Consider the following 26,678-nt stretch of genomic DNA (forward strand, 5'->3'; position numbering starts at 1 on the left):
AGACTTGCAAGACACACTCAAAAAACAGAGATCTCTCATGGATGAGATTACAGTTCTACAATGACAAGTAGACCAAGCGTCAGTATCCCACAGCCACAAAAACCCATGAAGACAAGGGTACAGTGAGAGCTGGGAATACCGCTCATCTGAAAAACAAGGTTGCAAAATTTTAACCACCTAAACAAGCACTAGCAAAACCTTCAGCCACCCAACAGGCAACAAAAAAATGTACACGTGCAGAATCAAAACCAGAAGAATCCTTAGCTGATGAAGCTTAAAAGATGGGACATTCTCTGGAAGTGGATGTGGAATTGCAACTCAATCCCAAAGAAGCTGAACTAGCAACTCCATTGAGTGGAAAAATAGCAGAGAGACAGCTTCAAGAGCGGAAAACTCAAAGGGCTGTTTTTAAATGCTCTGCAACTGTTGCCATACAGTCTGCCTACAATAAGAGGAGCACCCGACGCAAGGGAAATCTCATGACCGTGCACGCAGTAAAAAGACTATAATTGGAAAAAGTCCTCCTCGAGCGACTGAAGAGTGCTGATCTCAAGCACCTTCGGGAGGAGACACGAATATACTGGAGAAAGGGCTCCAATCCCAGCGGGACTGAGGGTTCTCTTCCTCCATCCACTCTCATTCAAGTTACAGAGATATCTCGAATGAGAGTGGAAGGATGGGCTTTGGCCATGGTAAGCTCGAGCTTCCCACAAACAGAGGAGGTACATAACAGGGGATTTATCCCTGTTCAGGAAATGTGCCTCTAATCCAGCAGTGTGGTGGTTAACTGCTGGTAGTCAATTAACCAACACCACCTGGCTGATTAGGTTTGTTAGAAAAGCTTGCCTTTGAGACAGGAAGAGAGACACATTAGCACACCTGTGAGCTGAACAAGGAGACAGACGTCTTGAGCCTGCCAGAAGAGACTGCACGCACGCTGCCAGCAAGACACAGGGGAAAGGACTTCTAAACCTGGAGAACAAAGAAGCCTTCCCCTACAAAAGACAGATAAGACTTTCCTTTCTAAGACTTTTTGTATATCTGCACATATCAAGATATATGTTTAGGGTTGGGAGACATGCTAATCTAAAGGGAGTTGTTGACTGCATAGGTTTAACTAGAAATACTCCCAAGTGGAACAGAAGCTTTGTTTGACCCCTTATTTGTATACGTTTGGATGATTTTCTTGTGTTAAAGAAACATGCGCAATAAAAGTCTTATTTAATTTCACCTTAAAACAGTCTCCATTGCATACCTCTGCACATGTCCTCTTACAGGGTTCTTACCCGTTGGTTTACTATTCTTCGTTTTCCAAAAAGAAAAGAGTAGTATCTATTTTGTTAAAACATGACATCCCATTCCAAACGGAAGAAATTAAAAGAGATAAGGAGGGTAGATTTATTTTAGTGAGAGGACTTCTGTCATGGGTTAGATTAACCTTAGTTATATATGCTTTGAACGATCAACAAATTGATTTTCTGAAATCAATTTAAGAAGAAATCGGAGGATCCCCATCGGATGATATAATACTTGGGGGAGATTTCAATATGACTCTGAACCCCGATTTGGACAGATCCTCATCTCCACGGTATAAGATAGCGAGTGAGGTTTTCAGCAAAGCAAAACATTTTAAGAAATTGATAAAAGATTTTACACTGGAAAACGCTTGGGGTATGAAGAACAAAAAACAAAGGGATTATACATTTTACACTTCCCCGCATGAGATATCTACCAGAATTGATTATATATTTGTCTCAGCAAATTTTTTGGATCGGGTCGCCCAGACAAGTATAGGCCCTATATCATTGTCTGACCACGCCCCAGTGGAAATGGTCCTCAAACCACCTCATGGGGATTGAGGAACAGATAGGGAATATTTTGGTAGACTATTTCAGACGGAATAAAGCCTCAGTCGAAAGCCTGTCCACCCTCTGGGAGGCTCAAAAAGCCTCCATTAGATGTCAATTTATTTCAATAGCTTCATACAGGAAAAAAGCAAAAAATGTTAAACAAGGTAAACTTACAGCTAAAATAATTGAATTAGATCAGGAACATAAATCACACCCTAGCACTAAGATTTACAAGCTTCTCTGCCAGACTAGGGAGGAATTACATAAATTAAGATTGGAGGACACAGAGAAAGGATTAAAATGGATACGCCAGAATTATTACGACAGACGTTATAAAGCAGATAAGCTTCTCGCCAGCAAGTTAAGAGGTGTAAATTGGAAATTTCAGCGATAAGGCGAGGTAACGGGGGAAATTACACATAACCCTTTCCAAATTGCCAAGGAATTTTGTAAATTTTACAATAATTTATACAATCTGGATTCATCAGATCCCAATTTTTTTTTTTTTTTTCAACTTAAATTTTTTTATTTTGTTCAAAGTATAGTTTACATACAGTGAGTAAGATAACGGCGGCTTACAGAATCGGCTTACTGCATGTGTCAATCTCCATTGTGAATGGATAGACATCTGTGGACAGACTGGGTACCCAGACAGACAGACTGGGGGGGGCCTCCGGCCAGGGTTTGGGGGTTCCGCCTCTGCCTCACCTTCGCTGGTTCTCTGCGTCTGGGGAATTTTTACGTACCCCGTAGGACAGCCGTCTCTCAGCTGTTTTGTTTCCCTCGTTCTCCTATAAGTCCCTTCTGGGGTGAACGGGGTTCTCGGGGGGGGGGGGATTATCTATGTGTGTCTTGGGTCTCGTCCCGAGGCGCTCCCTCATTGGAGAACGCATTTTCTCCTATTAAAGCCAAATTGTGGTCCTTTCCACACCCTGGATGTCTGTTTGGGCTAACCAAGGTAGCCAGACTTTTTCAAAATTTTCACCAGTGTCGTTGACCAGACTTGTCAACATTTCCATCTGGCACACTGACCAAATTCTATTTCTAATGTTTGTAATTGGGGGAATTATATTTTGTTTCCAACGTGCTGCAATCTCTCCCCTTACCGCCATAGCGAAGTGAGCTATCAGTTTGTTTTCTCCTCTGGTGAACCCGTCTGCTGGTCTATTTAAGAGGAACAGCCAAGGGTCTAATGGGATGGGTTTACCTGTAATCTTATTCAACCAGTCTTTAATTGAATCCCAGACTGGGACGATTTTGGGGCAGCACCACAGCATGTGTAACAGGTCTGCCTGCTGTCCACATTGTCTCGGACACAATGGGGAGTAACTGGGCAGGAATTTAGCTAGCTTTGTGGTAGTGTGGTACCATCGCATCATTACCTTATATGCTTTCTCCCTTAAGGTTGTGCATATAGAACTCTTGGAGGTCGCCGTCACTATTTTTGTCCAGTCCTCCACCTCTAATTCCTCTCCTAGGTCTGTCTCCCAGTTAGTCATGTATCTTGTTTTGTCCTTCACTGTCGTACTAGAACCGGTTACCTCTTTGTACATCTGCGATGTGAGTCTCGCTGTGGATGTCCCTGATCGACAGAGCTTTTCAAAATTCGTCATAGGGGTCTGCGGCTGGACTTTTTGGTAGAACGCCCTGATCTGGAGGTACCTAAAGATCTCGGCATTATTGATGTGATGGTCTGATTTGACTATTTCGAATATTTTTATGCCTTGTCTCCCCTCCAGATCTACTAATCTCTTTATGTTGTTTTGTTTCCAGATAGAGAATTCCGTATTGGACTGGCCCGGAGAAAAGAGGGGGTTGTTCCAAATTGGTGTCATGCCCGACGCCCTGCTAGTCAGGCCGCATTTGAGCCTAGTACCTTCCCAAATCGAGAGCGAGTTGGTCATTGAGGATAGCGGCAGTTTGGTGCTATTGCGCACCTTTTTGGGGTACCAAATCAGGTGCTCCAAGTCTAATGGGGAGCATGCCTCTCGTTCTAATGCGACCCATCTTTTGTAGTCTGGGTTAGTGTGCCATTGCACAATTTGACACAATTGGGCCGCCTTGTAATATGACAACAAACAAGGTACCGCTAGCCCTCCCGCCCCTGTTTGTTTGCAAATTATTTGTTTGCTCACCCTCGCCTTTTTTCCTCTCCAGATAAACTTATCTATCTCAGTTTGGAGGGAGAGAGTGTCCTTCAAGCCTAAAGGCACTGGAAGGGTTTGGAAAAGGTACAGTAGGCGAGGGAGCAAGTTCATTTTTACGCAGTGGATTTTGCCGATCCATGAAATTTTATTTTTAGCCCACCTATTGATGTCCTCTCTCAGGGTCTGCATCAGTCGCGGGTAATTTGCCTGGTAAATTGTGTTATATGTCCGGGTGATATTAACCCCTAGGTATTTAATTTGTTGTTGTTGCCAGCGGAAGTTAAAGTTAAGGGCAATTAATTTTTCAACATGTTTGGGGAGATTTATGTTAATAGCCTCTGATTTGCTCTGATTAATTTTGAACCCGGAGACCCTATTGAAACGCCCCAATAGATCGAGCAGGTTTGGCAGGGAGGTGAGGGGCTTGGATATTGTCAGGAACACGTCATCCGCATAGAGTGCCACCTTATGCGTCTGGTTTCCGATGGCAATACCTGTGATGTCTTTGCTATCCCGAATCCTGGCCGCCAGCGGCTCCATACACAGTGCAAAGAGGAGGGGGGAGAGCGGGCATCCCTGTCTTGTTCCGCTCTTAATTTGGAAGGGATCTGAAGCGAATCCCTGGTGGGTAACCCTAGCCGACGGGGCCGAATAGAGAGCGAATATAGCTTTTATCAATTTGTCTCCCATTCCAAATGCCCCAAGCGTGGCTTCCAGATATGGCCAGTCTATCCTATCAAACGCTTTTTCCGCATCCAGACTGAGCGCCATAACTGGTATAGATTTGGAATTGGCTATCTCTATCAGATCAATAATCCGTCGGGTATTATCAGATGCTTGTCGACCCTGGATAAATCCGACTTGATCTGGGTGCACCAGTCTGGGTAGGATGAGACTTAATCTATTGGCCAGTAATTTGGAGTAAATTTTGATGTCCGAATTAATCCGGGATATAGGTCTGTAGCTTTTACAGTCCTGAGGGTCTTTCCCTGTCTTATGTATTACTGAAATGGACGCTTGGAGCATCTGGTTAGGGAATGGGGACCCATTCAGCACTTGGTTAAACATACGGAGTAGGTAAGGGGCTAATTGTTTCCTAAACTTTTTGTAATAAAGATTTGAGTATCCGTCGGGATCCGGGGCTTTAGAGGGTTTCAGGTTTTTCATAACCTCTGATAATTCCTCCATTGTAAAATCTCTACCTATCACCTCTCTATCCATCCTGCTCAAGCTGGGTATATTTGAGATTTCTAGAAAACTCAGTAGGGCCTCCTTGGTCCCTGCAGATCTGGCTACTTTATCCCCGTCATATAATTTTGCGTAGAAGGCTTTAAATTCCCCTACAATTTGCTTGGGATTGGCGGTAACTCCCCCCGTTTCTCGCCGTAAGGCTTGTATGTTATAATTACTTGTTTTGGAGTTAATCATATTAGCTAACAAGGTATCTGGTTTGTTTGCTTTTTCGAAAAATCTTCTCTTTGACCAACTTAACGATTTCTCGGCCTGGGAGGTGAGGAGTAGGTTCAGTTTAATCCTAGTGTCTTTAATTTGCTGCAGTCGCCGCATTGGATGTTCGTCTATGTTGTTCCCAAAGCTGCTTTAGCTCTGTTTGTTCCTTAATAATTTTTGCGTTGCGTTCTTTTTTCTTTTGGGCTGCCATACTAATCAAAACCCCCCTTAGTGTTGCTTTATGTGCCTCCCAGAGGGTTATATGTGAGTCAACCTTTATTTTCATTAAAGAAGTATTTGATCGCGTCTTTGATCTTTCTCTCAAAGTCCGGGATCTTTAGAAGGGAGTCATTTAATTTCCAATTTGCTCTTGGCCTTTCCAAACCTATCTGAGTGCACCTTAGCTCGATCGGTGCGTGATCAGACCATGAAATATCATGGATCCCAGAGTGGGTGATCGCAGGAGACCAGTCTACTAGATACAAAGAAGTAATTGATTCTGCTGAATGAGTCGTGTGGATGTGAGCAGAAAGTGTATAGCCTTTCTAACGGGTGGGTCTCCCTCCATGCGTCTATTAGTTGTAGATCTTTTAATCCTTGTTCTAGCGCTGAAGGTCGTGGTTTGGTCTTGTGTTTATGGGGACCTGATCTATCTAGGGCTGTATTCATAGCTGTATTGAAATCTCCTCCTAGGATTAGAGCTCCTTTGCTAAAAAAAATTAGGATGTTGAATGTCTTTGTGAAAAAATCTGCCTCATGAGCACTTGGGGCGTAGAGCGTTGCTACTGTTATTGGTTGTGCATTAATGGATCCTATGAGCATCAAGAACCTGCCGTCCTGATCTTTTTTCACTTTGTCCACCACTATTCCCACCCTATTATGAACCAGGATTGCTACACCTCGCTTTTTTTCTGTAGCGGAGGATAGAAAGACCTGATTGTACTGCTTGTCAAAGTACTTGGGAGCACTAGTGGTACTGAAATGTGTTTCCTGGAGTAGTATAAAGTCTGCCCCTTTTTTTTTGTAGTCTGTGAGTGCTAGGTTACGTTTACATGGGGAGTTTAGGCCCTTAGTGTTGTGTGATATGAAAGTTAGGGGCATGATGGTGCAGGGTACTGACCTTGTGCTCCGAATGCTACTTTTTGATATGTCGGGCCGCTACGGTGCCGTTTCTGTTCCTCTGCATTACTCAGCTCTGTGCGGGGCGTCAGCGGGGGACCACTCATGTAGGAGACAGTGTGGGGGGGGGGTAGACACAATGGGTACATGGGATACATAAGGAAGGGAAAAAAACACATACAACACACACATCAACGTGGGAGAGTAATCGGTGGCATGGAACCACTTTCTCTCCCTTGCCTGTGGGTTGGTGGGTCTCTGGAACACGCCCTCTGTCTTACACCTGCTCCGCAGGGCCGTGTTGAACCACCTCTTCCCCAGGACTTCCTCAGGATCTAGGGCAGCAGCCCCAGCCCGAGGGTAGACACACACGGCGACTTTAGGACCGCCGTCCCAGCCGACAATCCAATAACTTTATTAGTCCAAACTGTATTGTTGAATAGTTTCGTAAATCAACAAGTCAGTGTAAAATCTCAAATGCAAAAACCTAACCTTATAACATTGAAATTCCTCAACCTGACCCCTTCTCCCCTGTAGTTCCAAATTAACGTGCCGCTTGGAACAACTGTTTCCATTCTAGCCCCCTGTTAAGCTCATGATCCCCTCTGTATCTTTAAGGTATGTCCCAGTCTCCTCTGACCTTTGGCCTCAACTCTACATCCTCCCCTGTTGTGCCTATGCGTCTTTCCTTTTCTCTGGGTCTCTCTACCCTCACTTCCCTTTCTATCACAGTTATCTGCTCTTGAGCCCTTAAGCCCTTACCTCTTCTTCATCCCCGCCTCTCTATGTTGCTAGCTCTCCCGTTCCCCTATCTCACCTCTCTGATCTTACCTCTCATTCCACTGCTAGCACCTTAACCTCTAACTCCCCCCCCCCCTCCCTACCCCCTCTATCCCCTACTCCTCACGTTCTATCTGAATGGAGCCCCCTTCCTTCTGCAACCTGGTCTACGCCTCTCTTAGCGCTATCTTATGGGCTCTCCTATCCTAACGCCCGTGCGTGAGCCTTTTTTGCCGCCTCCGCCAGTGTGACTGGGTTCGTCCTCCGGCTCCTGCCGCTGCCCGTTGCTGTTTGGCGTCTTTTGCTGCCTCACTTCCGCTTTCCTTCTCTAGCTCCCGCCCCTTCCGGCTCATCCGCGCCAGCCGCCATCTTGGATGTGGCACCGCGTTCCTGTTTCTCTCGCGAGATGTGGTGTCTCCTCCCTTCCGACGTCATCCGATTCCGCCTCCTTCACAGTTGGACTCCGGAGCTGCTCCAAGATGGCCGCTAGTCTCTGTCTGCTGCCGTCGGGGATCGAGGTAAGTGGTGCAGAATTGGATTTGGGCCTAGGCGCTTCTGGGCATTGTTAGGGATGTCGTGGGGGGGTGTAGCTGACAGGGAGATCTTAGTGGGACCTCAGCAGGTGGCTTGATCGAGTGGGGAGGGGGGGTCAACTTTAACTGATAGTGAACAGAGTGCCTCTGACAGTCCATTTAACGGGGGCTGCGGGCTTGTTTGTTCTTGTCAGATCTACCTGCCTCCTGCCATGTTGGGTCTGGAGCTGATCTGTTTCCTGCCATTTCTTCCGTGATCTTGTCTTGCAGGCCCAGTTTAATGAGAAAGGCCCCTCCATCTTCTGCCTTCCTTATCGTTGTTAATGCCCCGTTCCTGGACACCAGGAGGCCAAACGGAAAAATCCATCGATATTTAACCCCTTCGTCCCTGAGGATTTTAGTGATTGGGGTAAGTTGCTTCCTTTTCAGCAGAGTGGTGGGGGAGATATCCTGGAATACCTGGATTTTATGTGACTCAAATGAAGGATTGTTACGAGTCATTTGGCAAAATAGTTCTTTTATTTTGAAGTAATGGAAGCGGGCAATAATGTCTCTCGGGGGGTCTCCCTGCTGCGGCCTGGATCTAAGGGCCCTGTGGCAGCGATCTAATTGAAGCTCCTGGGTTGCCTTATCTGGCATAAGCTGGGTCAGCCACCGGCCCACGAAGTCTTCCGGATCGGGTTCTTCCTCTGAGACCCTCCTGGCTCCGATGCTGCCAATGTCTGCTCTCAAGGCTGCCACCTCAGATTGTAGGCATTTTTTAATGTCTGCGCAAAACTCCTGCATGTCCCGTCTCCGCATAATTTGATTGCCTCGATCATTGTCCCCTTCCTCCTCCGAGTCGGATCCACTTGGCGGGGGGCCCTCATGGCTTTTGGCGCGCAACTGATCCCCCTTTCCAAAATAGTCCGTCAGCACCGTGGAGGGGCGCTTTGAGCGTGTCCCCTTCGACATCCTGGTGGTATCCGGGGGCTATGCGATCGGTTTTGGTGAAAATCGGGTAGGTTTTAGCGCATTTATTATTTATTTATTGTCGGCTGAGAACGGAGCTGTGAACTTAAGCATCCATTCAGTCCGTTGTCGCGCATGCGCATCAGATCCCAATTTTAATAAATCCTCCAGTGAACAAATAGATAGCTATTTACAGGCATGCAAACTTCCAAAGCTCTCTGCGGAAGAATTGGAATGATTCAATGCTAAAGTTAGCTTTACAGAATTAAAAGAGGTTATTAAAGGTCTGAAACTCTCAAAAGCCCCAGGCCCGGATGGCTTCTCAAATCTTTACCATAAAAAATATTGGGTAATACTAGCTCCATATCTTTTAAATATGTTTAATAGTTTTCTATCGCTGTGGAGAGCAAACTGGGGGAGTGCGCCCCCCAGGGGGGATGGGAGAATTTATAGGGGCGGTGCGGGCGGTTATAGAGGCCTGGCGCTCTTCCCCACGGTATTTAAATTAAATGCCGAGGGAGGCATGAGGCCATGTAACTCACTTACCTGCTGCCAGCCGGGTCTTTGGCGACGCTTCACCATAGCAACGCGCATCAAATGATTCAATGGGGTCACATGACATGACGCCACATGACCCGCGACATCATTTGACGCCGAGCCATTGGGAGAGTGGGGGGCGCGAACGCTGCGGCTCCCGGGAAGGGGGCCGAAGCTCAAGAAGTTTGCGCGCCCCTGTTCTATCGGGCTCCCAGATTCCTTCGCAAATATCAAAAGCAAATTTAGTGGTACTAACTAAGGAAGGAAAAGATCCAATGAGTTGCGCAAGTTACAGGCCAATCTTGCTACTTAATACAGATCTAAAGATATATAGTAAAATTCTAGCGAATAGATGAAACCCAATTTTGCCCCGACTAATCCATAATGATCAAGTAGACTTTATAAACAATCGTCAGGCCTCAGATAATACACACAAGATTATCAATATAATTGATTATGTTCAATCTTTTAAATCCAGGCTGATGTTGTTGAGTATAGACGCTGTAAAAGCGTTGGATAGAATTAATTGGGATTTTCTAGATAGAACTATGCTGGGGTTTGGCTTTTCCGGCTAATTTTTAAATGGGGTCCAAGCTCTATATGATGCCCCTATACTGTAGCTTCTCTAAAAATGCCAGGGGGGAAACTAAACCAAATCAAGATTAGCAACGGTACCGGGCAGGTTTGTCCATTATCAGCCCTGCTCTTCGTGTTAACAATTGAGGCGCGTGCAATTAAAATTAGGAAAACCCCCAATATTCTGGGTATTAAGATTGGCCAGGAGAATTTCAAATGATCTCTCTTTGCCGATGATATTATCCTAACAATTTCCAACCCTCTCACTTCTCTCCCCAATTTACAAGATGAGCTCTCTAGTTTCGGTTTGTTCTAAAAGGAATTAGGCTAAATCAGAGACTCTAAATTTAACCTTACCAGACTCCTAGGTTAAAATAATCAAATAACATTTTAATTACCATTGGAATAAGGTGAGATTAAAATATCTAGGGATTTTCCTCACAAAAAAACCTATCAATCTATATACAGCTAAACCCCGTTATAACGCGCCTCGCTATACCGCGATTCAGTTATAACGCGGTTTTCCCATGGCTCCCGTTTTTTTTGCACACTGCACACACTGCACACACTGCACACACTGCACACACTGCACACACTCACTGCACACACACTGCTCATTGCTCACACTGCACACTGCACACACACTGCACACTGCTCACACTGCACACACTGCCACACTGCACACACACTGCACACTGCACACACACTGCTCATTGCACACACACTGCACACACACTGCACACTACACACACACTGCTCATTGCTCACACTGCACACACACTGCTCACACTGACACATTTTGACAAAAAAAATTGACACTGACAAAAAAAATTTTTTTGCACACTGCACACACTGCACACACTGCACACACTCACTGCACACACACTGCTCACACTGCACACTGCACACTGCACACACACTGCACACTGCTCACACTGCACACACTGCCACACTGCACACACACTGCACACTGCACACACACTGCTCATTGCACACACTGACACACTGCACACACACTGCACACACACTGCACACTACACACACACTGCTCATTGCTCACACTGCACACACACTGCTCACACTGACACACACTGCACACTGCACACACACTGCTCATTGCTCACACTGCACACACCTCACACTGCACACACACTGCTCACACTGCACACATACTGACACACTGCTCATTGCTTACACTGACACACTGCACACACACTGCACACACACTGCACACTACACACACACACTGCTCATTGCTCACACTGCACACACACTGCTCACACTGACACACACTGCACACTGCACACACACTGCTCATTGCTCACACTGCACACACACTGCTCACATTGCACACATACTGACACACTGCTCATTGCTCACACTGCACACACACTGCTCACACTGACACACACTGCTCATTGCTCACACTGACACACTGCTCACACTGCACACACACTGACACACACTGCACACTGCACACACACTGCTCATTGCTCACACTGCACACACTGACACACTGCTCATTGCTCACACTGCACACACTGACACACTGCTCATTGCTCACACTGCACACACACTGCTCACACTGACACACACTGCTCATTGCTCACACTGCACACACTGCTCACACTGCACACACACTGACACACACTGACACACTGCTCACACTGCACACACACTGACACACACTGCACACTGCACACTGCACACACACTGCTCATTGCTCACACTGCACACACTGACACACTGCTCATTGCTCACACTGCACACACTGACACACTGCTCATTGCACACTGCACACACACTGCTCACACTGACACACACACACACACACACACACACACACACACACACACACACACACACACACACACACACACACACACACACACACACACACACACTACACTAATACATAAATCAGTCTTACCTTACCTTGGGGATGATTTTTGAGGCATGTGGCTGCAGGGTGGGGGTGGTGCTGCGGTGGAGGGGGATGATGGCTGCTGCGGGAGCCCCTGATGCTGCGGGGGCTGGTGGGATGGCCCGGTGCAGCGCGGGGGGGCATGGGGGGGGGGGGAGGGCAGGACGACCCTGCGCTACGGCAGGGCCAGGGGGCCCTGTATTGCGGCGCGAGGGCCCTGTGCTGCGGCGGGGGGAGCCGGACCGGAGGGGAATCCCCCCTCCCATCTCCTGTCACGCGGTGGCAGGGGGAGCCGGAACCGGAGGGGAATCCCCCCTCCCATCTCCTGTCACGCGGTGGCAGGGGGAGCCGGACCGGAGGGGAATCCCCCCTCCCATCTCCTGTCACGCGGTGGCAGGGGGAGCCGGACCGGAGGGGAATCCCCCCTCCCATCTCCTGTCATGCGGTGGCAGGGGTAGCCGGACCGGAGGGGAATCCCCCCTCCCATCTCCTGTCACGCGGTGGCAGGGGGAGCCGGACCGGAGGGGAATACCCCCTCCCATCTCCTGTCACGCGGTGGCAGGGGGAGCCGGACCGGAGGGGAATCCCCCCTCCCATCTCCTGTCACGCGGTGGCAGGGGGAAGCCGGGACCGCGGGTAAAAACACTGATGCGGCGGCCATTTTTTTTTTTAAATTAGCGCGACCCCGTTAGTAACGCGGTGGTCTCGGGGTGGACCCCGAGGACCGCGTTATAACGGGGTTTAGCTGTATATATATATATATATATATAAATGAAAATCTTGGTTGTGAGTGTCTGTAGACCATTTGATTGGTCCGTCGGTCCGCCCGCCCTCCCACGGCTCTCATTGGCCAGTGTGTCTGCCCCCCCATGTGTCCCGCCCCCCCACGACTCTCATTGGCCGGTGCTCTAGCCCACTGTTGCATTCACACACCACACCGCATGCCCGCAGCCTCACACACTCCACGCCTTTGAGCCCGCTCCCCGGCGCTCTCCCTTCCCTGGCGCTCTCCCTTCCCCCAGCGCTCTCCCTTCCCCCGGCACTCTCCATCCCACAGACCGCTCCCACTCCCCCCCCCCTCGAACCCGCCCCCCCCTAGAGCACGATCTCTCCGGCCCTCCCCTCCCACAGGCCGCTCTCCACAGCTCCCCATCCACGAGAGCGCTCCTCCGGCTCTCTCCGCCTCTCCTTTCACCGGCTCCTACCTTCAGCCAGAGGGGACTGAGATGCGAGGCCTGGGGTGAGATGCGTGCGCCTCCACGGCGAGCACCGGCCGCCCAAGCAGCCCGAGAACTTTGCCTTCACCGTGGCCGAGTGCGCGTGGCGCTGCCGGGGCAGCTTTATCCCCGCCCGTTACAACCCAGAGGAAGAGGAGGAGGAAGTGCCCGGCCAGGGAGGCGGTGGGGAGATGGGGCCGCGGCCTAGCTTCTCTGCGTCATCCCCAGGGTCAGACTGGTAGCCGGCGGAGGCCAGGGGGGAGGAGAGCCCCAGGGGCAGCCCGAGAGGAGCGCGGCTGGGTGCGAGGTGAGGAACCGTAGGGGGAGGGATCTTACATGCATCTCTGCCTTTCAACCCCCTGGCCCTGACTTTCACCCCCCCGGCCCTGCCTTTCACACCCCCGCCCTACCTTTCACCCCCCCCTGCCCCTGCCTTTCACCCCCCTCTCCCCTGCTTTTCCCCCCGCCCCTGCAATCCCGGGCAACACCGGGTATAGCAGCTAGTCTCTATATAAAAATAATTACCTAGAGCTTTTCCCTAAATTAAAACGGGATCTTCTACTCTGGAACGGCCTATGTCATATTATTTAAGTTAAGATGAATATTCTCCCGAAACTGCTTTATTGTTTCCAGACACTCCCGGTCTCTATTCCGATGAAATATTTAAGGGATTTGCAGAATAAGATTATGCCATTTATTTGGGGTAACAAAAGACCAAGGGTGCCGAGATCAGTTATGCTTGCACCCAGAGTGAGAGGGGGTCTGGCGGTTTCTGAGATCAGGAAATATTATTTAGCAGCCAATTTGAAACAGGTGGTTTTCTGGCATTCCCAAGAGGGTCAATGGGTAGATATAGAAAATAGATATATTAATTCCAGGGCATTCCCTGCTCTTTTATGAAATAAAAAGCCAACAAAAGACCTTAAACCAGACCTTTTTGACTAGGCAGTAATTACATTTTCTATTAAGATTTGGCTGTCACGATAGCTTACAGGGTTATAATATACACCAAATTACTGGGTTGAATTGAATACGACTGTGATATGATAAAGAGATTTTATTCCTTCAAATAAGGTGGACACACAATGTTGGACAAATAACAAACGGAATATTTACACTTACTTGGGATGGGGACCATGAAGTAGCCAGGATTCAGGCTAGCAATTCATTCAACAATACAGGATACAAATGAATACAACTGGGTAGAGGACTTACAGTCACTTAAATACATTTTAGCCTCTACTCCTTAACATTGGGACCCAGGTATTGGAGAACAATTATCTGGAGCCAATTAACTTTTGCCAGCTCACGTGGGAGCAAGCTGGTACATGCCCCCTGGTAGGTGGGACATGTGAACACACTGTCAGTCAGAGTCCCATTTAGTGCACCCCACTCTTAAACCTGGTGCCTCTGAATCTACCATCTGTATTTCTTCACAGAGGAAACGCTGACTGGAGATGTGATTTGTGGCCCTTGAACATAAACAACCAGATCCTGCTATCTCTCCCCCCTACATACTTAATCTGGAAGGTGAAGCCTTGATCAAGACAAGGAACGCAGACACACTGGCGCCTGATGGCTCATTACAATTCCAAATGGCTAGGAACTTTCGTGGGCAGCCCTGTCTATACAGAAATATATCACAATTAATATATATCAAAAATATTCCGTTCAGTTAATCTGAGAGGGCTGAAACCTGCCATGCAATCCTGACTCAGGGGTCTCTGTCTTGTGGCCAAATTTCAGCCCTCCAGGTATTGTGATATCAGAGATAATGTTTTCAGGTCCGAAACCTAATTTCAAAAACAGCAGTAATTGCAACAGCCATGTAAACTCTGCATAGGAATACATGGCATTCTCTATGTCACTGCAAATGGTGGCCAACAAGGCGGCAAGGGGAACAAAGGGCCATAAACATTAAAACACAGTTAACCCATTCCCTTCCGGCCTGATCCCAGTGTAGATGTTTGGTGCAATCACATCAAAGGGCGGGAACACATAAAACAAAAGGGAATACATTTTGTGCTGAAGCAGGGAACTGCAGAAATTCATGTATATGATTCCATTAACCCCTTGCATCCAGCACGATTGTAGGGGCTGCCAACTGGGGGTTGACCCCTTTATTACACGCCTGGCAAGCCTACCATGACATAGGTGTGATGGGAGCTTTGTGACAGGCTATTAATAATACACACCAAATATATATAACTGGGTTGAACTGGTACGAGACTTAGATATGATAAAATATAATTTATTCCTTGATAAAGGTGAACACACAAGATATACAAATATCAGGCAAAATATAGACACTCACTTAAAATGGAATGATGAAACAGTCACATCTGGACTGGCAGTTCATACAGCAATCTTCATAATCATCAAGACACGAAAAACATGAAAGACAATAGCCATAGGCTGAGCCTGGTTCTTATACAATTATTTCCCTTTGAACACAACCTAAACCAAGCCCCTCTCATAAATCAGCGGTGAAGTTGACAGTTTTCCTCAGAGTAAAACTCCTCCCACCCAAGGACGTTTAAAAACTGCTTTTCCCTATCTAAATAACTTCATAACTTCAGTTCAGTAATACTTACTGGCACGCAATGCATATTAATACATTCCGTAACGCATGACGCTCCCAATGAGACTAAATATTACCGTGTACTACTAAAATTAAAAGAGATATTAATATCAGTCTGTTAGGACCGGCTAAACACCAGGTGTCTGTAACCGTTAGTTGCGGGATATCCCACGAATACACATATGTAACTCTTAGCATGTTCAGCCAAGGACATCTCATAATACTCTTATATTTAATAAGGTCACTCATTCTGTAGCCCCACTCCTAAATCAGAGGCGTTTGGCCAGTCTACCACATGGCAGGATACTATGGTTTGTAAGTGTGAGTTATAACGCTCACAATCCACTCCAGCTTCCTGCAAACAGGTAGCCTTTGATCAGGGTCTGTTTCCTACCCATTTGGTCGCTCTCCTGACCATTTGCATTTAGTAGGCAGGCATCTTTGAGGGTAATTTAAACAAAGGGCTAGAATCACTGTTTTAACATTAACCCTTTCCCTCCGGCAGCAACCCTAGTGTATGTGTGGGTGCAAACACTAGGATAACACAATACAGTTACACAGGGGAATAAGCATTTGGATATTGAAGCGAGGTAATAACACATTACTGGACCTCAGTCCAGTTAACCCCTTGCTTCCCAGGTGAGGGTAGAGGGTGGCCAATTGGGGTGTAACCACTTTAATCCCGGGCCAAATCCTCCCCATCGTCACACCTCCCCTGCTCAAGGGGTGCCTGGTGCCCCAGCTGCCTCCCCCTGGCACTGGGATACCACTGGCGCCCTTGAAGCACTCAATAAGTCCTGAGGGGTTGGCCTGGCAAAATTGTCCTCCGGCATTGTCCAATACATTGTCCTGGCCATAGTGGATCGTGAAGTCCAGATCCTGCAGAGCAGGGCTCCACCGTTGCCGTCAGGCATTCTCCTTTGCCTCCCTCTGCCCCCCACCCAGTGCCTGGTGAACCAAGTCTATGGTGAAGGGGCCCCTTTGCAGACCAGGCTGCACACTGCCCAGAGACTGGCATGTCTCTGCACCAACAGGAGACCAGCTATCCAGCACAGACCATCGCTTTCCTGTCAACCAAGTCTGGGAAAGAGCTATGTCACTATCCTGTAGTGACCCTACCTGCCATGGCCCTGTGCCCACTTGTAGCTGCTCTGCTATACTCCTGACTCTCATGACCTATATATGACCTATACTCCTGACTCCTGACTCTATACTCCCTGGCTGCCTATCTACCCACAGCCCCTCCTTTGGGAACCCTGGGGAATCTGTCAGGGGGGTGACTCCTGGCCAGTCAGAACAAGGGACCTTCTGCCTACCTAGCCCATCCCTAGCTTCTGCCAGCTGCCTGACACCCCACTGACCTCCTATCTCCCCCTGCTCCACGATGTCTCCCTGCCTAGCCTCCCCTAGGCCCAGCACCTCAGCCTGCTGCTTACCTCCCTGCAGCCCACCTGCACTCCTCTCTCCCCTGGGCAATCCTAACCCAGACACTGGAACTACCTGAGTGCACCTACCTCCATGACCATGTCTCCCCCTTACCAGGGATGAGCTCAGGGGCACCTCTCCAGATGCAACCGCCTTAGCTCTTGGCTGGCAGGTATCCCTGGGGTGGCACAAGCTGGCCACCGCCCATGATACCCCCAGCCCATAGCCAGGCTGCAACAGGGGGTTGCTGATCTGAGAAACCCCCTGAGGCTCTGCCAGGGTAATGGGAAACTCTAGCTGCCATACCTGCTGCTGTCCCTCCCCGGCTACCACTAGCCCTTCTTCTCCCACGGAGATCTGATGCTGGCTACCTACCTGCAGCCTCCCCTCACTCCGCTTCTCCCTATCTAATCCTAACCTGGATCCTAGGGATACCTGAGTGAGGCCATTTCCCTGACACTGTCTCCCCATTACCGGGGATGAGCTCGGGGTTGCTGGTGCAGATGCACCCACCTTAGCTCCTGGCTGGCAGGTAATCTGGGGGTGGTCTAACTTTGCCACAACCCCTGATACCTCCAGCCCATAGCAAGGCTGCAACAGTGGGGCTCTTAACCGAGAGTCCCCTTGCTGCTCCGCCCGGGTAATAGGGAAATCTGGCTGACTCACTTGCTGCCTTCCCTCCCCGGTTCCCACTGGCCCACCCAACCCTCTCCCAGGCAATCCTACCCTAGAGCTGGGTGCTAACGGGGCTAGCCCCTCTCCCTGAAGCTGTGCCCCCATTACCGGAGGTGAGCTCAGGGTTGCTGGTGCAGATGCACCCACCTTAGCTTCTGGCCGGCAGGTAATCTGGGGGTGGTCTAACTTTGCCACAACCCCTGATACCTCCGGCCCATAGCCAGGCTGCAACAGTGGGGCTCTTAACCGAGAGTCCCCTTGCTGCTCCGCCAAGGTAATGGGGAAGTCTAACTGCCCTACAAGCAGCCCTTCCTTCCCCTCCCCTGGTACCACTATCTCCTGCCACCCCCCAGTCACCCGTATAGTGAAACAACAGGGTACAGTCATAGGGAAAAATAAGTCAGAGTCAGTCTGCGACTTGGTCTGGCTTACCTCGCTGGTCCCCGCAGAGACCGCCGCCTTCGTTGGTTCCAATTGCAGGGGGACTGGAGTGGCCGCTGCGGCACCATCTGGGCTGGGCAGCAACAGGCCGCTGCCGCGACAGTGCCCGGGTTGGGTACAGGTACAATGGTGCAGGACAAGGGTCCCAGGTCTTTGTGGAGGAACACAGCTCCCGCCAAACCAGGTAAAATAACCCCCTCCCGCAAACCCTGTCCCTCCCCCAAATAAAATTGCCGCCGGCAGGATGCTGGAGTGGCGGCTTCTCCGCGGCCGCCGGTTCTCCACCAGGATCAGGTGAATGGCCGCCGCTTTCCACCGCTGTTGCCGATGCAGCCCGTCCAGGTTCTCCAGGAGACGTCCCGAGGAGGGTTGTCGCCCTGGCTGGGCGGGAGCCATCAGAGGATCCCGCTAACTGGGTCATCTTTTCCGCAGCTCGTGAGCGCTGGCCCTGAGAGGCTTCTTTGCCCGACCGCGCACGGTTCGGGCACTGGGCATTATTGTGGCCCATTTGTTGGCAGTGCCGCAGCGGCTGCCGGTGCTTCTCCGCCACCGGTGGACTAACCCCAGCAAGGGGCAACGGAGTCCAGAGCGGAGTTGCTGGAGCGCCGGGCTCATTCCAGAGCTTCTCCGCCGCCAGTGGACTAACCCCAGCAAGGGGCAATGGAATCCAGAGCGGAGTTGCTTGAGCGGCGGGCTCTGGGAGGGAATAAGCGGGTCGGTGTGGTACCGACACCAGGAACTGGGTCCACTTCGCCGGGAACCACGTCTTGCCCAACGCACACAACAGTGCTAGCTCTTTCAGGGAAAATGGACAGGCCACCGCAACGGCCATTACCTCTCCTGGTGCAAGACTTCCGTGGTCTCCGAGACCACCCACTCCCTCCCCAAGTCTCTGCTGTCCCGGAGCTGGGTCCCTTCCCTGCTCTCCGGGCGGTTTGATGGTTACAGCGGCTGCAGCTGTGGATCTTTGCTCAGCCTGCCGGGTTTCATGCTCACCAATCGCTGTCTCTCTCTCAGCCTTGCTGGCTGCTGGTCCCCGCGCCGACTTGATGCACTCCTCCGGTCTCGGTGCCCGGCTCCAGTCAGACAGATGGCTGGCACTTTGGTTCTGGAGGCAATGCTTCTCACAAGTAGGGGAACAGTGAGGAGCTGCCATATCTTGTGTTATATGTTGTACACTGTGTGTTCAATAACTTTAGTCCCAGGAACTCACAATTACCATCGAGTTCCCACTATATTACAGTATCCCACAGAACACTAGTAATACAGGTCCAGTTCAATCCCAACGCTTGCCACCAGTTTTATTAATAAGCCTGTGACGGGAGCTTTGTGACAGGCTATTAATAATACACACCAAATATATATAACTGGGTTGAACTGGTACGAGACTTAGATATGATAAAATATAATGTATTCCTTGATAAAGGTGAACACACAAGATATACAAATAACAGGCAAAATATAGACACTCACTTAAAATTGAATGATGAAACAGTCACATCTGGACTGGCAGTTCCTACAGCAATCTTCATAATCATCAAGACACGAAAAACATGAAAAACAATAGCCATAGGCTGAGCCTGGTTCTTATACAATTATTTCCCTTTGAACACAACCTAAACCCAGCCATTCTCTTAAATCAGCGGTGAAGTTGACAGTTTTCCTCAGAGTAAAACTCCTCCCACCCAAGGACGTTTAAAAACTGCTTTTCCCTATCTAAATAACTTCATAACTTCAGTTCAGTAATACTTACTGGCACGCAATGCATATTAATACATTCCGTAACGCATGACGCTCCCAATGAGACTAAATATTACCGTGTACTACTAAAATTAAAAGAGATATTAATATCTGTCTATTAGGACCGGCTAAACACCAGGTGTCTGTAACCGTTAGTTGCGGGTAAGTCCCACGAATACACATATGTAACTCTTAGCATGTTCAGCCAAGGACATCTCATAATACTCTTATATTTAATAAGGTCACTCATTCTGTAGCCCCACTCCTAAATCAGAGGCGTTTGGCCAGTCTACCACATGGCAGGATACTATGGTTTGTAAGTTTGAGTTATAACGCTCACAATCCACTCCAGCTTCCTGCAAACAGGTAGCCTTTGATCAGGGGCTGCTTCCTACCCATTTGGTCGCTCTCCTGACCATTTGCATTTCGTAGGCAGGCATCTTTGAGGGTAATTTAAACAAAGGGCTAGAATCACTGTTTTAACATTAACCCTTTCCCTCCCGCAGCAACCCTAGTGTATGTGTGGGTGCAAACACTAGGATAACACAATACAGTTACACAGGGGAATAAGCATTTGGATATTGAAGCGAGGTAAAAACACATTACTGGACCTCAGTCCAGTTAACCCCTTGCTTCCCAGGTGAGGGTAGAGGGTGGCCAATTGGGGTGTAACCCCTTTAATCCTGGGCCAAATCCTCCCCATTGTCACAATTGGCATAAGGCCAAAATCAATTATCAGTTAGCTTCAGCTCCTTTGAGATGTACCCCTTTTTTGACAACCCGGACTTTGGTCCGGGTTGGTCCACAAGTAGTTTTGAGTTATGGAAGGTTAACGATATTAGAGATGCGGGAGATAGGCTTCTGAGAGGTAAATTACAAAATGTTAGTGATTTTTGCCAGAGATACTCCTTCACGGGAGCTGATATGTTCAGATTTTTGCAAGTCTCTCACTATCTTAGGCCGCTGTCCCCAGGTGGGTCTTTCCCAGAGTGTACGGTATTCGAGGAACTATGCAGACATAGAAATTATCTCAATTATCTACCAATTTCTTAGCTCTCGTGAATTTAAAGCCTCCTGCACACACCGGTATATGCATCAATGGGCCCAGGATTTTCAGGTAGAGATTTCTTGGGAGGACTGGCACACTATCTGGATTAATGCAACAAACACATCTTTATGCACAATATCCAAAGAAAATATGTATAAAGTTATTTTCAGGTGGTATTTGACACCCCAGAGGTTGAGGCAGATTTACCCTGAGACCACAAACCACTGTTGGAGGGGTTGTGGTGGTGTTGGAGATATGGCCCCGTATCTGGTGGTTCTACCCCAAAATACAGAGATTCTGGGGAGTAGTGCAGAATTTAGTACGAGAGACTTTTTTGGATAAGGATCCCCCTAGACCCGACTATAATGGTTCTGGGAAAACCATTAGATAATTTATACGAAAATAAATCTAAATTATTGTTGCATATTCTGTCCTCGGCTAGACGCGCGATCGCCGGGGCCTGGAAAAAGCCTTTACCCCCTCCAGGAGAGAGATTATTATGAGAATAAATGAGGTGCAATCTATGGAAAGATTAACAGCGTATGTTAGACATAATTCAAGCAAATGCCAAAAGGTTCGGGAGCCCTGGAACTCTAGGGGAAATAGATGAACTGTTCAGTCAATGTGGATGGAGGGCTGTATTTCTTCCCTTTCAGAGTTGGTAACTTTATATGATATTTGTCTTTGGGATTGTACGGTGTCGTTGTATTTTTCAATTTCTGTATGTTTGGATTTTTGTTTCTTATACTTGGCGGTACCTACTCCCCCACCCCCTCCCCCCCACCACTCCCCCCTGCCCCTTTCTCTATTTCTGTATCCCTTCCCTTATATTTTCAAAAACTCAAAATAAAAAATAAGTTAAAAAAAAATAGCCTTTAGGTTACACGAAAGATAAGGAAGATATTTATCTTAAGGTCAGCTTGTTAAGAATTGAAGAAACCTATTATTAATTATTCCCCTCCCCAATCACAAAGCTTCAGCTGTGACCAGGTTACCATCTGACCCATTTTATTTACATCTCACATTGCATAACATATGTAGCTCTGCTAAAGCGTGCTTATTATGGTGTCTGGGGTTACCTCCTTTATGATCATAAATATGAGTCTTAAATGCATTATTTTCTTGGGTTGGTTGTGTAATTATTTTCTGCCTGTTAAAGTGATCTTTATTAGCCAAGCAGTATGTCGGTAGTGTAGGCAATATCTTTCTTGTGAGTTAGTATAGATAATAGCACTGCCCATTCCTGCAGTCTTAATGCAGAAGAATATATCAAGAAACCTGGGTGACAATGCGGTTCTAGCAGTCACATGCTTTACTCTATATGCAAGTGCTTTCTTGCTGTAACATACTGTATTTCTCATGCTTCACGTCCAGGCCCAGTGTGACTGGGGGGTGCAGAATGTGATTTTGTATGGGGCAGCAGCTTCTGGGGGGGATGGCAAAAGTGAATGTCAGCGCCTGTTCCCTGGCAAACGGAGTGAAGCATTCTAAAAAGGAAGTTATTGTGTGCTGCCAGTACTAGTTACTTTTAAATAGTTCCTTACAAAAAGCAATGCATTGCTTGTATTGCGAAACCTTTAGACATTCATGTTTAAATGGTCAAATTCTAATATTGCATTGCTTTCCCTTTTATACAGAGAAGCCCCCTGGGCTGCCCCGCTGATTTGCTTGCAGCATCTGTTTGGTGTTGGGGGGGGGGGGGGTGGAGGTATTCCCCACAGAGCTTACTCCTAACGGCCTAGAGTGCCTACCGCGTGGTTTGCCTACCCCACCATACAAACTTAGACGACACAGTTTTTTGTGGAAGTAAAAATGGTCACAGCTTTATTGTTTAACAATACTATCAAATAACTGTCAGCCATAAACTTAGTCCTTTGTCATCCCTATTCTCGGTATCTTCCGGCGGGAGGAGCCCTCCTCCGCCCGCCCTATTCAACCGTCAACCAGGAGACACACTCTCCGCCGTGATGGACACTCTCGCCCCTTACTCACGGCCCCGTCATCCGTTCACCCTAGGTCCCCCTTTTCATGGCCGTCTGGGCCTACCCGCATAATAGGATAGAGCCCAGCTACCTAAGATTGGTGCCAGGGGTACAGCGACCAATAGCCTGCGTCGGCGCCTCCAGCCCGCACGAGCTTTTCAGGGGGACCGTTACCTGGTGGCCCATCCGCATCGGGTGGAGCCCCATTTCGGGTATTTACGGAGTCCCTACGATGACTGGCCTGACAGTTCCGTCAACCGGAGGACCCATTAAGGCCACTTATTGGGGACTCACCCCACACACTAAGCTGTGACCCTAAACCCTGACTGCTGATCGCTTGCAACGGCCTGTGCATGTTATCAATAAAAATATCCAGGCCCTCGTCTGTTAGGTGCATCCCGTCCTTCCTGTGCCAACTGTGCCCCCTGTCTTCGAATTCCCCATGCTTCTCCGTCCGCCCCCCACAAGAGAGGATGAAATTACGGATGTCTCTGTTAACTTCTCGCCTTGCCTTCTCTAGGCCCACCCAACTGCGCGCCCCCCTCCATACCAGCCGGGGTATAATCTCCGACCAAATAATGACTGTGTCGCTCCAGAGGGCTTTAAATCTGGCGCAATCGGCGTGTATCTGGAGGATTAAGTCTAAAGACTTGGTGGCCGCCATGTCGTTCCCGCCCAGGTGGATAATTATCACGTGGGGCTTCTTGCCATAGACTGCTAGCGCGCTTGTGATGGTTGGCACCAAATCTCTCCAGCAAATCCCTCTCTTACCCAGCCATCGTATTTTCATGCTCTCTCGTGGGATTCCCAGCTGCAGACCCACCATGCTCGCCGCCCGCTCCTGGGCCCAGAACATGAAAGAATGACCGATCAGCCAAACTTCCCGCGCTGCACCTGCTTCTCCCACTGTGAAAACATGTTAGAAAACTGCACGATCATCTAATTACCCCCTTGCTTGGACATAATGTACCTTTTGTAGGCGTTTGACTTCCACCTCCCCAGTTCCTTAATCTGTGCTATTGGCAGCCCCTGCTCGGAGGCTACCGTTGCAGCCCCAATCCGAAACGAGTGGGTCCCGAAATTGGTGGCATCTATGCCTCCTGTCTCCAGGCAACGCTTAAAGATCCTGTTGAACTGAAACTTTGTTAGGGGAGTTGAATCTTTATGTGTCAGGAAAACCTCGCCCCCTTGCGGTCGCTGCCTGGCGTAGCGCTTTGCCGCCCTCACAGGGCACACCCTCCTATTCTCGTGCCGTCTCAGGTGCACCCAGGCCCCTTTCCCTGCTTGGTCAGTTTTTTGACCTGTGTATGCGGCATGCTACTGTCTCCTCCCCTTTAATCACATTTCCTAGCAACAGGCCAGTGTCCCTGCGAGTTTTTGACGCTGCTACCAGTTCCCCTACTCTAAAGGCTCCAAAAAAGGCAAAAGTGAAAGCCACTTTAAATAAATTTATTTCGAACGGTCCTGCGCATACTGACTCTGCTGCCTTGTTCAAGCTCTGTAACCTCTCCACTGTTACCGGCTCCCTCTTATCCCCCCGCTTGCGCTCCCCTCTGCCCCACTCGATCAGTATTCGCCTCAGGAGAAAATCCTTGGTGATGTCTGTCTGCCCCCCCCAACATCAGGAAAAAGGCAATACCCGCTAGCGTACCGCCCGCCTTAGCCCGTGACATGCCCGCCCGCTTCTGGGTAAGTAAGAAATTGATTAGCTGATGGGTTCTGCTAACCTTACCACTCCCCTTGAGGCCTTCCTGAAACTGCGCCATTGCCGTCATGCGTTGTTATACGTCTTCCACGTGCGGGGGGCTAGCGATTGCTGCACCAAGGCCATCACTCCCTCTGCCCTAGCTGGTACAGATAATTGGGTCAGGTCAGACCTCTTTCCTGCGCGTCTGGGGCTGCCCGCCTAAACGCAGGCCAGTTAAAGCGGGATAGTGCGTCTGCGATTACATTAAGCTTCCCGGGGATATGCTTTGCCTTAAAGTTTATGTTCCCCTGCATGCACTGCAGGACCAGCCTGCGCAACAACCTTATCACTGGTGGTGACGTAGCCGATAGGCCGTTCACTGCCTCCACTACCCCCAAATTGTCTGACCAGAATATTATATGCTTGTTTGCCAACTCCTTGGCCCATAGCTCTACCGCTACTACGATGGGGAAAAATTCCAGGAAAGCCATGTTCTTAGTTAGCCCTGTCTCCGCCCAGTCAGCTGGCCATGGACCCGCACACCACTCCCCTCTAAAGTATGCCCCGAACCCGTGCCCCCCTGACGCGTCAGTGAATAATTGCAGGGCGTCGCTGGTCTCGCTGTCCGTAACCCACAGCCTTCTCCCATTAAACTCCCTGATAAAAAACCCCCATACCTCCAGGTCTGCCCTAAGCTCCTTGGTGATTCGGATATAGTGTTGGGGCTTTTTTACCCCCGCAGTGGCCCTTTCCAACCTGCGGTTAAATATCCTGCCCATGGGGATTACTCTGCAGGTGAAGTTTAGCAGACCCAGCAGTGACTGCATTTGTTTCAGGGTGACCTTCCTGGCCTCCCTGACCTGACCTAGGCTCTTTCTAAGCTTCCTGACCTTGTCTGCGGGTAAGCGTGATTCCCTCGCCAGCGTGTCAATCTCTATACCGAGGAATGACAGGATTTCTGTTGGGCCCTCGGTTTTCTCCTCTGCTATGGGAACCCCCAATTCCGTCATGATCCCCTTAGTACTCTCCAGCAAACTGTTGCACTGCAGTGAACCCGGGGGCCCCACCAGCAGGAAGTCATCCTGATAGTGCGCAACTGTGCTAGTCCCCGTCTTACTGACTATGCACCAATGCAAGAAAGTACTAAAAGCCTCAAAGTAGGCGCATGAAATGGCGCAACCCATGGGGAGACATTGGGGCGCCCTCAAATTTACACCCTGTGAATCTGAAGCTGCTGGGGGCCAAAGGTAACAGTCGGAAGGCTGATTCTATGTCGATTTTTGCCAATAGTGCTCCCTCCCCACATGTTTTAATTATCCCTATGGAGGTGTCAAATGATTGGTATTGTACCCGGCATGGCTCCGGGTCTATGGCATCATTCACAGACCCCCCCCTTGGGTATGACAGGTGTTGTATTAGCCTGAATTTGTCCGGGTCCTTTTTTGGCACTACACCCAGTGGGGAAATAATTAACTGGGTGATAGGGGGGGATGCGAATGGGCCCGCCATACGCCCCAATTTTATCTCTTTCTCTATTTTTCCTTTAACTATGTGTCTGTGTGTTGCAGCGGATTTCAAGTTCCGGCTAACACCCCTAGCTTGTACCACCCCCCCCCCCCCCCCACTGGTATGTGAAACCCCTCTCTAAACCCCCCTTCAAGGAACCTTGCTTTCTCCCGGTCGGGGTACCCCCTTAACCAATAGCTCAGCCCGCTAAGGCTGACCGGTGTTGGGGCCTGTATTAGGTGCCTCCCTTCCTCTCCCCTGGCTACGGTTGCCCCGGGCTTTGAAGCATTTCCTAACGGGGTGGCTACCCCCGCACTGGCTACACACATGCTTGAACTTGCAACTTTCCCCCGTTTGCAGTATAGATCGTTAAACGCCCAACACTCCCCTTTGCTGCCTCTGCTTGCTGAATGACTCCCAGGCCGACCGACCGGCCCCTTGCGAAAGGGCGCGTTACCCCCCTGTTTCGTGTTTCCCACTAGCTTCATCCACAATTCCATGTCCATCTTC

At 49.2% G+C, this 26,678-nt stretch overlaps 1 protein-coding gene across 1 annotated transcript in view; it reads left to right on the forward strand.

Moving 5' to 3' along the window:
* LOC142491404 (uncharacterized) overlaps positions 1-26,678 on the forward strand; it is an 88,139-nt gene that overhangs the window by 40,009 nt on the left and 21,452 nt on the right. The window contains exons 3-4 of the mRNA XM_075593933.1: positions 7,678-7,863; positions 8,149-8,287. Coding sequence (XP_075450048.1) covers positions 7,678-7,863; positions 8,149-8,287 — 325 coding nt within the window. The remainder of the gene's footprint in view (positions 1-7,677; positions 7,864-8,148; positions 8,288-26,678) is intronic.

Source organism: Ascaphus truei, chromosome 3 (assembly GCF_040206685.1).
Source record: "Ascaphus truei isolate aAscTru1 chromosome 3, aAscTru1.hap1, whole genome shotgun sequence".
NCBI classification, from domain to species: Eukaryota; Metazoa; Chordata; class Amphibia; order Anura; family Ascaphidae; genus Ascaphus; species Ascaphus truei.